General features: G+C 42.3%; 1 protein-coding gene across 11 annotated transcripts in view; it reads left to right on the forward strand.

The window, feature by feature from the left end:
* LARP1 (La ribonucleoprotein 1, translational regulator) overlaps positions 1 to 13,163 on the forward strand; it is a 134,777-nt gene that overhangs the window by 112,476 nt on the left and 9,138 nt on the right. For all 11 annotated transcript variants that reach the window (XM_009450030.4, XM_054684736.2, XM_054684737.1 and 8 more), the window contains 8 exons: positions 4,034 to 4,202; positions 4,316 to 4,485; positions 6,451 to 6,843; positions 7,733 to 7,856; positions 7,983 to 8,188; positions 8,644 to 8,750; positions 10,238 to 10,389; positions 12,815 to 12,959. In XM_009450030.4, the coding sequence (XP_009448305.1) occupies positions 4,034 to 4,202; positions 4,316 to 4,485; positions 6,451 to 6,843; positions 7,733 to 7,856; positions 7,983 to 8,188; positions 8,644 to 8,750; positions 10,238 to 10,389; positions 12,815 to 12,959 (1,466 nt within the window). The remainder of the gene's footprint in view (positions 1 to 4,033; positions 4,203 to 4,315; positions 4,486 to 6,450; positions 6,844 to 7,732; positions 7,857 to 7,982; positions 8,189 to 8,643; positions 8,751 to 10,237; positions 10,390 to 12,814; positions 12,960 to 13,163) is intronic.

Raw genomic sequence — 13,163 nt, forward strand, 5'->3', positions numbered from 1 at the left:
AAAGTAGAGTAGTATAATGAGCCCATCATCAGCAGGTATCAGTTTATGGCTAATCTTATTCCATCTGTACCCTCATCTGTTTATTCTCACATACTACATTGAAGAAAATCCTAGAAAACCTAGCATTTTGTTCACAAATATTTCAGTATAGATTTCTAAAAGATAGACTTGTTAAAAGAAAATAGCCACAGTATCATTATCATACCTAAATTAACAGTTTAACATATTAACAGTTCCTTAATATCATCAAATATTTAGTTCAGATTCATCCCAATTAGTGCCATATATATTTATATATAATATATATTTTTTATATGTTTATATATAATATATATTTATATATATTTTATATATTTATATCTATTTTATATATTTATATCTATTTTATATATTTTATATATTTATATATATTTTATATATTTATATGTATATTATATATTATATTTTTATATATAATATATTATATATTATATAATATATATAATATATAATATATTATATATAATATATATTTTTATATATTATATATTTATATATTATATATATTTTATATATTATATATTATATTTTTTATATATTTATATATATTTTTTATATATTATATATTATATATATTTTATATATTTATATATTATATATATATTTTATATATATATACAGTTTGTGAGAATCAGAATCCAAATAATACCTATAGGCTGGGTGCAGTGGCTCACACCTATAATCCCTGCACTTTGAGAGGCCAAGGGGAGGGTCATGTGAGCCCAGGAGTTCAAGATTAGCCTGGGTAACATAGCAGGACCCTGTCTCTACAAAAAACTAACAAGACCTGTGTATTGTCTTATTAAGTCTCCTCTTGCCTCTATTTTTCTTTTTCTTTGCCGTTTATTATTTGAATAGACTAAGTTGTACATCCTGTAGGATTTTCCACAGGGCACAGGGATGTCATTTTAACATGTTCATCTGTACTCCAAGTTTTTTGTAAATTGTGATCTAGAGGCCTGATCGGATTCAGGTTTTGAAGTTTTTTCCCGTCCTTGTCAAGAATACTTTATCATAATGATGTATTTTCTCTCAGGTGGCACATAACATTTCATTTGATTGTCTCTCTTGTGATATAAGCTGCCAGCAGTGTTCGTTAGGATTGCAAAATGACAATATACTAATTCTGTCAGTCGATCTTCATTTATTAGGTGGAATACCTCTTCAAGAAGTAACTTTGCCTCATCAACTGTTCAGTTACCAAGAGGTATAGTTTGTTCAGGAAGGGCAGATTAATATTTGATCTTCTCCCTTTGTTAGCCAGTTTGCAGAATTATGAGTTGATCTCTAATAGGTTTCATAGGTGACCAGTGAGATTTGGTGGTTTGTTTTAGTATCATTTGTTATTATAAGCTTATGGGCTCAAACGTATTTATTTTGGTCCATTGCAGTTAATGGATTGGATCAAATTGTCCCATCTTTGGTCAGTGGGACCCTATACATTTCCTGCCCCAGATCTGGAATTGGCCACTTTTAAAAGGAATTCTAGTTCCTTTCTTTTGGGAAATGGTATTTAGATACCAGTCTGAGTTATAGGGGTGCTTTATTGCTACTTGGTTGGTCATTCTTTCTAGATGATTTTTTTGTTTTTTGGTGAGATAAAATACATCATGGAGTTATTCTGTTTTGTTGTTTTTTTTTTTTTTTTTTTTTTGAGACAGAGTTTCACTCTTGTTGCCCAGGCTAGAGTGCAGTGGCATGGTCTCAGCTCACTGTAACCTCCACCTCCCAGGTTTAAGCAATTCTCCTGCCTCAGCCTTCCAAGTAGCTGGTATTACAGGCATGCACCACCACACCCAGCTAATTTTGTATTTCTAGTAGAGATGGGGTTTCACCATGTTGGCCAGGTTGGTCTCGAACTCCTGACCTCAGGTGATCCACCCACCTCGGCCTCCCGAAGTGGTGGGATTACAGGCATGAGCTACCGCGCCCGGCCTGTTCTGGTATTTTCTATTAAAGGGTCTTTACTTAGCCTTGTGGATCTTTTATTTTACCTACTGCTTTCTCCCATGCCCATAATCTTAATTCCTAATGATACCAACATAATTACTCATTTTGTTTTATTTCACAGTATGTCTACCGTCTTTTTTTTTTTTTTTTTTTTTTAACATTTTTTAAAGAGAGAGGGTCTTGCTCTCACAGGCTAGATTGCAGTGGTGTGATCATGGCTTACTGCAGCCTCAACCGCCTGAAATCAGGTAATCCTCTTGCCTCAGCCTCCTGAGTAGCGGGATTACAGGTGCACACCACCATGCGTGGCTAATTTTTAAATTTTTTTTAGAGATGAGGTCTTGCAGTGTTGCCCAGGCTGGTCTGAAATTCCTGGGCTTGAGCCATCCTCTCACTTCGGCTTCCAAAGTGTTGGGATTACAGGCGTGAGCCATTGTGCCAAGCTCTACATTCTTACAATACCTCCACTACCACTGAAAACAGTTTTTCCACTTATACAGTATCTTCAAGTCATTTGAAAGAATCTTTGTGTGGTTTCACATTTAAATTGATATATATATTAGTTTTATTTTGCTTCCAAGTTTTAGAGATTGCTTTCTCCCTACCCGTATAATTTTCTAAGTTGTTTTACATTTGTGTAAAACATTTACGTGGTTCTAGAGTCTCAGCATGGTATAGTCATAGAAGTCCGACTTAAATTCTGTCACTTACACCCTTTCTTCTCTTATAGGCAAACTTTTTAGAACCTTTCCATTTAAGAAAAAAGCAAATGCCTCTACATGTATTTGTATCCTTGGTAAATGGAAATATACAACACATGGCATTTCTTCAATTCTTTTTTGTTTTCACTTAATATATCTGGGAGCTAACTGTAAAGTAGCAGTATATAATAGAAAGATATTCCTCATTCCTGTGTACAGTTGCATAGTTCACCATTGTGTGGAATGCTCCATGTTTTTTCAGCTGCTGCTCCTATGGATGGATGTTTTGGTTGTTTTTTTGAGACTAGGTCTTGCTCTTTTGCCCAGGCTGGAGTTAGTACAGTGGTGTTATCAAAGCTCACTGCAACCTCAACCATCTAGGCTCCCAAGTAGCTGGGACCACAGATGTATGCCAGCGCCACCTTTTTACGATTTGTAGTGATGGAGTCTCGCTATTTTGCTCAGGCTGGTCTTGAACTCCTTTGCTCAAGCGATCTACCCACCTTGACCTCCCAAAATGTTGGGATTACAGGTGTGAGCCACTGTACCCAGCCCGCTTTTTTGATTAATATTTTGTGGATTTATCCACCTCAGCACATGTAAAGTTGGTTGTTTTTTTGTTTGTTTGTTTGTTTGAGACGGAGTCTCGCCCTGTCGCCCAGGCTGGAGTGCAGTGGCGCCATCTCGGCTCACCACAACCTCCGCCTCCTGGGTTCAAGCGATTCTCCTGCCTAACCTCTCGAATAGCTGGGACTATAGGCGTGTGCCACCACAACCAGCTAATTTTTGTATTTTTAGTAGAGATGGGGTTTCACCATGTTGGCCAGGATGGTCTCGATCTCTTGACCTTGTGATCTGCCCGCCTGGGCCTCCCAAAGTGCTAGGATTATAGACGTGAGCCACCAGGCCCGACCTGTAAAGTTTTTTAATGTCTGAGTAGTGTTCCATCATGCATATGCTGTAAATATTTAAATTGCCTATGCGATGGCAAGTTAGGTATTTTATAGTTCTTTTTCTACTCTAGTTTTACTGTGAATGGCTTTTTGTCCAGATATTATACATACTGCTCCCTGTTTGTGCAAGTGTTCTCTAGAGCAGATTACTGGAAGTAGGATTGCAGGCTCAAAGAGTAAAAGGGTAGGTGTATTTATTATGCTGGTACCTCCTACAAGTTTGAACATCTCACATTATCTACCAGTCGTGGAAGATGGTGCCAATTTTCTTATATTACTGGTAGCATTGGACTCATAGCAAGCTCAGGGGAACCCAGTTGTCCACCATTTCCAAGATCTTTCTGTCCAAGATTTTCTTCTTAATCGCCTCTTCCTCCTCCTCCCCTTCAGGCCCTAAAGGACAGCAAGGTGGTGGAGATCGTTGATGAGAAAGTTCGTAGGAGGGAGGAACCAGAAAAGTGGCCTCTTCCCCCAATAGTGGATTATTCACAGACTGATTTCTCCCAGCTTCTCAACTGCCCTGAATTTGTTCCCCGTCAGCACTACCAAAAGGAGACAGGTAGGTACCTGCTGGCATGAGGATTGCCCTTGTCCTCCGGGCAACAGTCCTCCTCAGGGCGGGCATCAGGAGGAGGACTGGAGGGATGAGGACTTCACCTTTCCACCCTTTAGAGTCGGCACCTGGCTCTCCTCGTGCAGTCACCCCAGTGCCAACCAAAACAGAGGAGGTCAGCAACCTAAAGACACTACCCAAGGGCCTGTCTGCCAGCCTGCCTGACCTGGATTCTGAGAACTGGATTGAAGTGAAGAAGAGGCCTCGGCCATCCCCAGCACGGCCCAAGGTGGGTGAGGCCTTGTCCCTTGCCTTGGTTCTAGCACTCTGAGCTAGGGTGCTTGAAGGGGATAACACATGGGCACAGCACTCTAGCTCTGAGGGGCCAGCAGGAAATCTGGGTAGTTCAGGATCATAGTGTGAGTTGAAGTTACCAGTAGTGGCTACAGAAAGGTTGATTTGGCCTGTTTCCATTTCCTGTGGGGAACCACCCTTTAGGGCGCCCTACTGTGTGAGTTCCTCGGTGACATTTTTCCTAAGGGATCATGCAGCATCTGGCAGCGATGTTTCGGGCTTCTTGATTCTTGGCTCTTCTTTTTGCTCCATCTAAATTTCTGGGGCTGCGTTTTCAGTGTCTTTTCCCTGAGTATGTCCCCACTATCACGTATGTAAGCCCCTTAGGTCCTCAGAAGAAGGAAGGGAGAGGGAGCAGATGCATGGCCCAAATATGGAGTTAGTCTACACAAGTCTGCTGCACTAATGGCAAGGTGACCTTGGGAAGCCTGTTCATACCTCAAGGCTTCAGTTTCTCCATCTGCAGATGAAAGGAAGGAGACATTAGAATATTCTAGAAATAGTTTATATATATAAACAGATGAAGTTCACTGTTAAAGAAGTATTGCAATCTCTAACTAAAATTACTACTTCCTTTTTAAGTGCTGAATTTTTCTCCACATACCTGCTCACTGTCACCCACATTGGAGACCTCTGGCCTGGGGCTTGTGAGGAGACTTCAGAATTGACCTTGAACTTTGGGTCTATGGAATTCTATACTCCGTTATCTATTTTCCCACAGTGATTACCTCTCATCTCCTTTCTCTTGCCTGCCTGTTTATACACAGAATTCCCCACAGTTGTGGCTTCAGCCCTCAAAAAGTGTTGGAGATCCAGCCAGAGACATGAGGAGAAAGGTAGTAAGTAGATGAGGGTTTTACAAAGTCCAGGCCTACAAAGTTTTGTTTGAAACAGGGGTCAGACTTAGCTCCCATTCCAGAATTAGAGCCCCTACTCTGACCTGGTCTATCTTAAACCTTAAAAAAAGATAGGTTTAGAGTTTATGTGCTCTTGGCACAGCAGGGAATCTACTTTTGAATAAATACTGTGAGTTTAGACAAATGCTTCTCTCTCAGCGTCTCATATTCAGTCTATCAAAACAAATAGTTTTTCTTTGCTGAAGGCACCCTGTTTTCTCTTGCCTTTGGAACAATGGTATTCTTTCTGCCTAGTCTGTCCCTATCTTCATCTGGCTTACTTATGTTCATCCTGTGGTAGTCACTTCTTGAAGAAGGCCTTCCGTAACCATTCTTAGTCACAGTTGACTAAGCTCCTTTCACTGTGTGCATCCACAAACCTGCTTATAGCCTTTCCCATACCACAATGCAGTTGGCTGTTTGGTTGACTTTCTCCCATTGAGCTCCCTAAGTAACAGGGACCTTGTCTTATTCTGCTTTTAGGTTTTTCATACAGAGCTTAGGACTAATGGGTACTCCCTCATTTATTATATAATTGAACATCTGGTATTACCAGATCCCCATCTAAGTACTGAGTATATAATGGAAAGCAAGGCAGCTGTGGATCATGGAGCTTCCAGTTTATTGGGAGATGTTGAATAGATGGATAAATGGATGAATCAACCTGCTGAACTTCTGTGTGTCCACTCCTAAGCTAGGTGCTATGTAGGATATAAAGGTAAATGAGAGCACAGTTCCTGCCTATAGAGAAGTCATCATCTAGTTGTTTGTGCATGACTGTGATATGAGCTGTGAGTGGAGGAACGTGGACTTCTATGAGACATCCTTTCTCATAGTCATAAAGCTGACTCCCAGGATGACGCTTGTGACCTGCTGGTGTTACCAGGGTCATAGTTGAACAGTCTTATGTTGAGGGGCTGGAGCTTCCCTCTCATGGTATAGCTACAGAATCTGGGCCAAGGATCTCTGGTGATTCCTTTTCCCCTTCGTCTGTCCTATTTTAGAAGTCAGAGGAGTCCAGATTTGCCCACCTGACCTCTCTGCCTCAGCAGCTGCCTTCCCAGCAGCTGATGTCCAAGGATCAGGATGAGCAAGAGGAACTGGATTTTCTGTTTGACGAGGAGATGGAGCAGATGGATGGGCGGAAGAACACCTTCACTGCCTGGTCTGATGAGGAATCTGACTATGAGATTGATGACAGGGATGTCAACAAGATCCTCATTGTCACCCAGACACCACATTACATGCGCCGGCACCCAGGGGGGGACCGCACAGGCAACCACACCTCACGTGCCAAGATGAGTGCCGAACTGGCCAAGGTCATTAATGATGGCCTCTTCTACTATGAGCAGGACCTGTGGGCTGAAAAGTTTGAACCTGAGTATTCCCAGATCAAGGTGAGGCTTGGACATAGTGAGTGTGGAGGCTGGGGTGCCTGTATTGTACAGAGAAGAGGAAGCCTGATTAGCTGTGCAATTTTAGGCAGGTCCTTATAATTCAGAGTCTCAGAATTTTTATATATGGGAAGGGGATGATGACTGACATCTAGCTTGGGCATTAGGAGTGAGGGGTGATGTGTAAACACTGCAAACTCTTCAGGTGAGGCGGCGGTGATTATTATCCTATCTGCAGATCCATAGTTAATATTCTGACAGTTGGCTAGACACTTTTGTGGGGAATAGAAAAAGGGTTAGATTGTTATTTCTAGTCTTAAATATTTAGGCATCTAAAAATTTAGAAGCCTTTTAAGAAGCTTGTGTTGAGTATGGAAAATGGAGAAAAGATAGGTCTTTTGAAAAATTGCTGCTGCCTGGAAACAGTCAAAACAACTCTGTTGTGGGATTTTACAGAGTGGGTATGTTTGGTGGTAGGTTGTCCTAGGGTGAGCCTTTGTAATAAGTAGCAGTGTGTTTCCTGGAAGTAAGGAGGAAGGAGAGTTGCCCAGCCACTGTGTGATAAGGCAGTAGCAGAAAGAGAGATGGGGAGACACTGGAGCTTTCAGGGGGGAGTCTGTAGTGAGTTCCTGAGGAGCTACTGTCAGCCTGATCTCAGTCTTACTACAGGGAGGGCAGGGCAAGCACTGTCTTCTTCTGGGCTAGCACACTTGTGCCAAGGTAACTGGGGTGAGGAATGGTGACTGGGCAGCTGAGAGCCTGGGGACCAGAATTCCACATATGTCAACGTGGGAGCTGCCCTCTCCAACTTCCTGCCAGTCTTGATTCCTTAAACAGGCTAGAGCAGCCTGCTTACTTACATCTTTCCCCACCCATCTCATGACCTCTGCAGCAAGAAGTCGAGAACTTCAAAAAGGTCAATATGATCAGCCGGGAGCAGTTTGACACACTGACCCCTGAGCCCCCTGTGGATCCCAACCAGGAAGTTCCTCCTGGGCCACCTCGGTTCCAGCAAGGTGAGAAGCAGACACCTGAGATCCTGACATGGGTGAGAGGGTCTACGGCCCTTGGACTGGGGGCTATCCTGGGGTGGATGCCACAGGCCTTTCCCTGCTTCCTGACTCCTCTCTCTGCCTCTGCAGTTCCTACGGATGCCCTGGCCAACAAGTTGTTTGGTGCTCCTGAGCCCTCCACCATCGCCCGCTCTCTACCAACCACTGTCCCAGAGTCACCAAACTACCGCAACACCAGGACCCCTCGCACTCCCCGGACACCACAGCTCAAAGACTCAAGCCAGACATCACGGTTTTACCCAGTGGTGAAGGAAGGACGGACACTGGATGCCAAGGTGAGGCATTCCTGTCGGGCTGCTCAGAGTCTTGGGTCTACTTCATTGCATTCCAGTGCTTTGCTTCTCTCCCTTGCCTTGTCTGAGCTAAGGAAGTGCTAAATCCTTCACCTGCTCTGTGTTCTGAGGCTGGTGGGCTCACCTAGGATTAGGTAGCCACATCTGCAAAATATACTGGGTGTGGGAGTGGTGACCCCATGTTGAAAGGCCTAAGGAGGATTGACCAGGTATGAGTCCTTGGGCAAATCACTGCATTCCCAAACCTTGATTTCTTCACCTGTTTGAAATAGGCATACCAGTTCCTAGCTCACCACTGTGAACTTTATACGAGAATGAATATGAAAATGCTGTTGTAAAATGTGAGACATCATGCCCATCTTAGTCCTACAAGTGCTTGATGCTCCTCAGAGTTGTAGGAGTACAAACAGTAACAAACCCTGGACTAACCTTTGCAGATGCCTCGAAAAAGAAAGACAAGACACAGTTCAAACCCACCCTTGGAGAGCCATGTGGGCTGGGTGATGGATTCCCGTGAGCACAGGCCCCGTACTGCTTCCATCAGGTACCTGGGGCAGAGGGGGAAGAGTGATCAGGCTGCCTATGGGATGGGTGGGCGAGCCATGAAATTGACTGGACCAAGAAGATTGGTCTGAAAATTAAAGGGACCCTCATCTAAGAGGTTTTCAAAAAACCAGTGGTGTGGAAAGCTCAGCCCAGGACCTGGGAATGAGGGGTAGGCTTTTTTCCTAAAGAAGTGGTGTGGCGGTCACGTGAGACCAGATTTTCATACGTGCAGAGAGAAAATCTCTGAATTGGTTTCCAAGCCTGGCTATCTACTTTCTGTCTGAGGAAAAATAGCCAGTTAGTTGAATAAACAGATTTCTGGCAGTCTCTCTGAGCCTACTATGTCTTGGGAGGCTACTTGAAAAGTTTTAAAAATTAAAAAAATACATATTTATTGGCCCCAGCCTGTATCTACTGACCCTGCTTCTTGGGGTAGGGCCCACACTCTTTTTTATTTATTTCAGTAAGATGGCCCCAGTGTGTGTTTTCTGTTTCCCAAAGGAAGCTTTGAGAGCCACCTACCTATGACCAATGCTCTCTACTCCCTGCAGAGATGGCACAGACTGCAAATAGGCATGCTTTTGAAGAAAATATACAATTGATCTTTGAACAACGAAGGGCGTGGGGTACCCACCCCGCACACAGTTGAAAATCCATGTATAACTTTTGACTCTCCAAAAGCCTACTGTTAACCAGAAGCCTTACCAATAAGATATAGTCAATTAGCACATGTTTTCCATATTATATGTATTACATACTGTATTCTTACAATAAGCTAAATAAAAAATATTACTAAGAAAATCACAAAGAAGGGAACAACAGACACTGGGGCCTACTTGGTGGGGAGAGGGAGGAGAGTGAGGTACAATTTACCTACTTAACAAACCTGTACACATACCTCTGAACCTAAAATAAAAGTTAAAATCATAAGAGAAAATATTTACCGTTCAGTAAGTGGAAGTAGAATGATCATAAAGGTCTTCATCGTCGTGGTCTTCATGTTTAGCAGGCTGAGAAGGAGGGGTTGGTCTTGCTGTCTCAAGAGTGGCAAAGGTGGAAGAAATCTGCGTATAAGTGGACCCACGCGTGGATCCATGCATTTCAAACCCATGTTGTTCAAGGGTTCACTGTAGATGGATTGACCCATGATGGCTCATTAAAAGGTTAAATGCTTAAGGTTAATAAATGGTTAAAAGCTCAAGTTTTATCATTGGACACGTTTCTGCCATTAAATAGTCTTATGACCCTGGATGAGTCTCCTAATCTCTGTAAGCCTCAGTATCCTCTGTAAAACTCTCTGAGAGTTGATGCAGAGTTAATCAGACCCATGGATATAAGTTAAAGGTCCGTAACTGGGCCTCCTTGTTTGATACCCTGTGAGAGGATGGATCTTGGCTGACAGAACGGATCAGAGGGACCCCTCCTGACCTTATGGTGGGGCTGCTGTGGGGAACCTGGTGACAGTATTTTTTGTGGTTTCTGTAGCTCCAGCCCCTCAGAAGGGACGCCTACAGTTGGCAGCTATGGCTGTACCCCTCAGTCATTGCCCAAGTTCCAGCATCCTTCCCATGAACTGCTCAAGGAAAATGGCTTCACACAACACGTCTACCATAAGTATCGTAGGCGCTGCCTTAATGGTAAGAAGTGTGGGGGGCAGGAGACGAGCCTCTGGGCCCGTTATTTAGACCCAGAGTATAAGAGTTGGGGGATACGGGGATAGGTGACTCTTTTCTCTGACTTCAGAGCAAAAAAAAGACATGACATTATAGCAAGAAGGACTGAAGTTAGACTCGGGCCAGGTAGTTTTAAACTGTAGGAAGCTAGGGGGATATGGCACTCACAACGTTTGTGTTCTTTGATCTTCCTCTATTGATTATTAAAGCTGTCAATTAAGTAGTTCCATATCTCTGGCAAGATTACTGACTCAGCCATTGTCAGGTCTAGTCCACTGTCCATCACAAAAGGGTATGTAAGAGGTGGCATATGCTCTCTAGAACAAAGGTTGCCAAACTGTGGCCTGTGAGTCAAATCCAGCCAGTATTCTGTTTTCGTATGGCTTTGGAGCTAAGGACAGTTTTTACATTTTTAAGGGGTTGTAAGAAAAAAAGATTTGTGACAGAGACTATATGTCTTCTGTAAAGCCTGAAATATTTGTTCTCTGTCCCTTTACAAAAGTAGTTTGCTGATCCCCTCTCTAGATGATAGTGTAAGGAACGAGCCTGTCTAGATGCTCTTGTCTGTCCCTGCTCTTTTAGTATTCTGATAGGTTGGCTGTAAAGATGCACAAAACCAATCTAGTCACCTGTAGTTATTAACTCATTCATCCTCTTTCATTCAACAAAACATGGCTGCTAAATTCTTGATTCATCCACTTCACTTCTCTCTTTCTTACTCTATGTGTAATAACAGCTTTATTGGGATATAATCTACATATGATGGAACATACCTAAAGAATACAATGTAATAGCTCTAAGTATATTCATATAGTTGTGTGCCCATCACCAGAATCAATTTTAGAACATTTTCATTACCCCCAAAAATGCTATGCCCCTTACCAGTCATACTCATTATACATGCAAACTACTCCCCACCCCCAGAATCCTCCCAGCCCTATGAAACTACTAATCTACTTTCTACCTCTAAGGATTTTGCCTGTTCTGGACATTTCACATAAATTATACTGTATGTGGTCCTTTGTTACTGGCCTCTTCCCCTTAGTATATTTGGTATACTAACAAATACACAGCAAGGTTCATGTCATAGCATGCATCAGTACTTTATTCTTTTTATTACCAAATCATATTCCATCGTATGGATGTATCACATTTTGTGTATCCATTCATCAGTTGATTGGCATTTGGGTTGTTTCTACTTTTTGTCTATTGTGAATAATGCTACTGGGCATATTCACATATAGGTTTCCTGTAGACATAGTTTCTCCTTTATTTTGGTTAGAAGAGTAGTATTGCTGGGTCGTGGGGTAACCATGTTTAACCCTTTGACAAAATTAAACACTGTTTTCCAAAGTGGAAATTTTGGAATTTTATATTGAAATATAAAATTTTCATTTTATATTTCTAAAAGCAATATGTGAGTCTTCTGGTTTTTCACATCCTTCCAACACTTGTTATTGTTTGTCTATTTTTCTTTCTTTTTATTAACATTTATTTTTGAGATAGCGTTTTACTCTGTCACCCAGGCAGGAATGCAGTGACTTAATTATAGCCCACTGCAGTCTCGAACTATTGGGCTCAAGCAATCCTCCTGCCTCAGCCTCCTGAGTAGCTGGGACTACAGGCATGCTCCACCATACCAATCTAATTACTAAAAGTTTTCTGTAGAGACAGGGGTCTCACTATGTTGACCATGGTGGTCTTGAACTCCTGGCCTTAAGCAGTCCTCCCTCCTCAGCCTCACAAAGTGCTGGAATTACAGATGTGAGCAACCTTGCCCAGCCAAGATGCTTTTTAAACTGGATTGTTTTTCTAGTTATTAAGTTGTAGGAATTCCTTTATCAAATACATGATTTGCAAATATTTTCTCTGATTCTATGGGTTATCTTTTCACTTTTTTGATGCACAAAATTTTTTTGTTTTAATGGTATTCATTTTCTCTTGTTTTGTTGCTTGTGCTTTTGGTGTTGTGCATTTTTTGATATTACTGTTTTGTATTTGTGAGTATTGTAGGACTCTTGAGGTAAATATTGGTAATGAGCTAAATACAGTTTGTTAGAATTTACAAACAATTTGTTCATGCCTTGTCTTGTCTCGACGGCACTTGAAAGTAGTACCAGTTGAGGTGAAGAGCTAGACTGCCAGCCTGGTGCAGAAGCTGCTGCCACCTGCTCCTGGAAAAGTACAGGCCCAGCTCCCAGCATCAGTGCCTGGGGCAGAGTGGTTAGTGCTCAATAGATATCTGCTGAATGACTGAGTGGCAGATGATGAGTGAGGGGATTTGGAAGTACAGGAGAAAGGACCAAGTCTTAAGTTCCAGGATCCTTTCTCCCTGAAGCAAGGGCAGCCTGAACCTGAGACATGCCTTTCCTCCTTTCTTTCCCATCAGAGCGGAAGCGCTTGGGCATTGGCCAGTCTCAGGAGATGAACACACTCTTCCGCTTCTGGTCCTTCTTCCTCCGAGATCACTTCAACAAAAAGATGTATGAGGAGTTCAAGCAGCTGGCTCTGGAGGACGCCAAAGAAGGCTACAGGTGAGCAGGTTTGGGTGGGGGACTTTGGCTGGTGCTTAGGGATGATGTGGGATCCCTAGTTGGTCTGCTTCCAGAACTGTAGTTGGAAATTCCTTGCATATGTGTATGTTCATTCATATACTTGATGAAAAATTTGTTTTTAAATGAGCAGTATATTCACATGGTTCAAATTTCAAACATTTTAGAAGGTTGTATAATGAAGAG

The sequence above is a fragment of the Pan troglodytes genome, chromosome 4 (assembly GCF_028858775.2).
Source record: "Pan troglodytes isolate AG18354 chromosome 4, NHGRI_mPanTro3-v2.0_pri, whole genome shotgun sequence".
Classification (NCBI taxonomy): Eukaryota; Metazoa; Chordata; class Mammalia; order Primates; family Hominidae; genus Pan; species Pan troglodytes.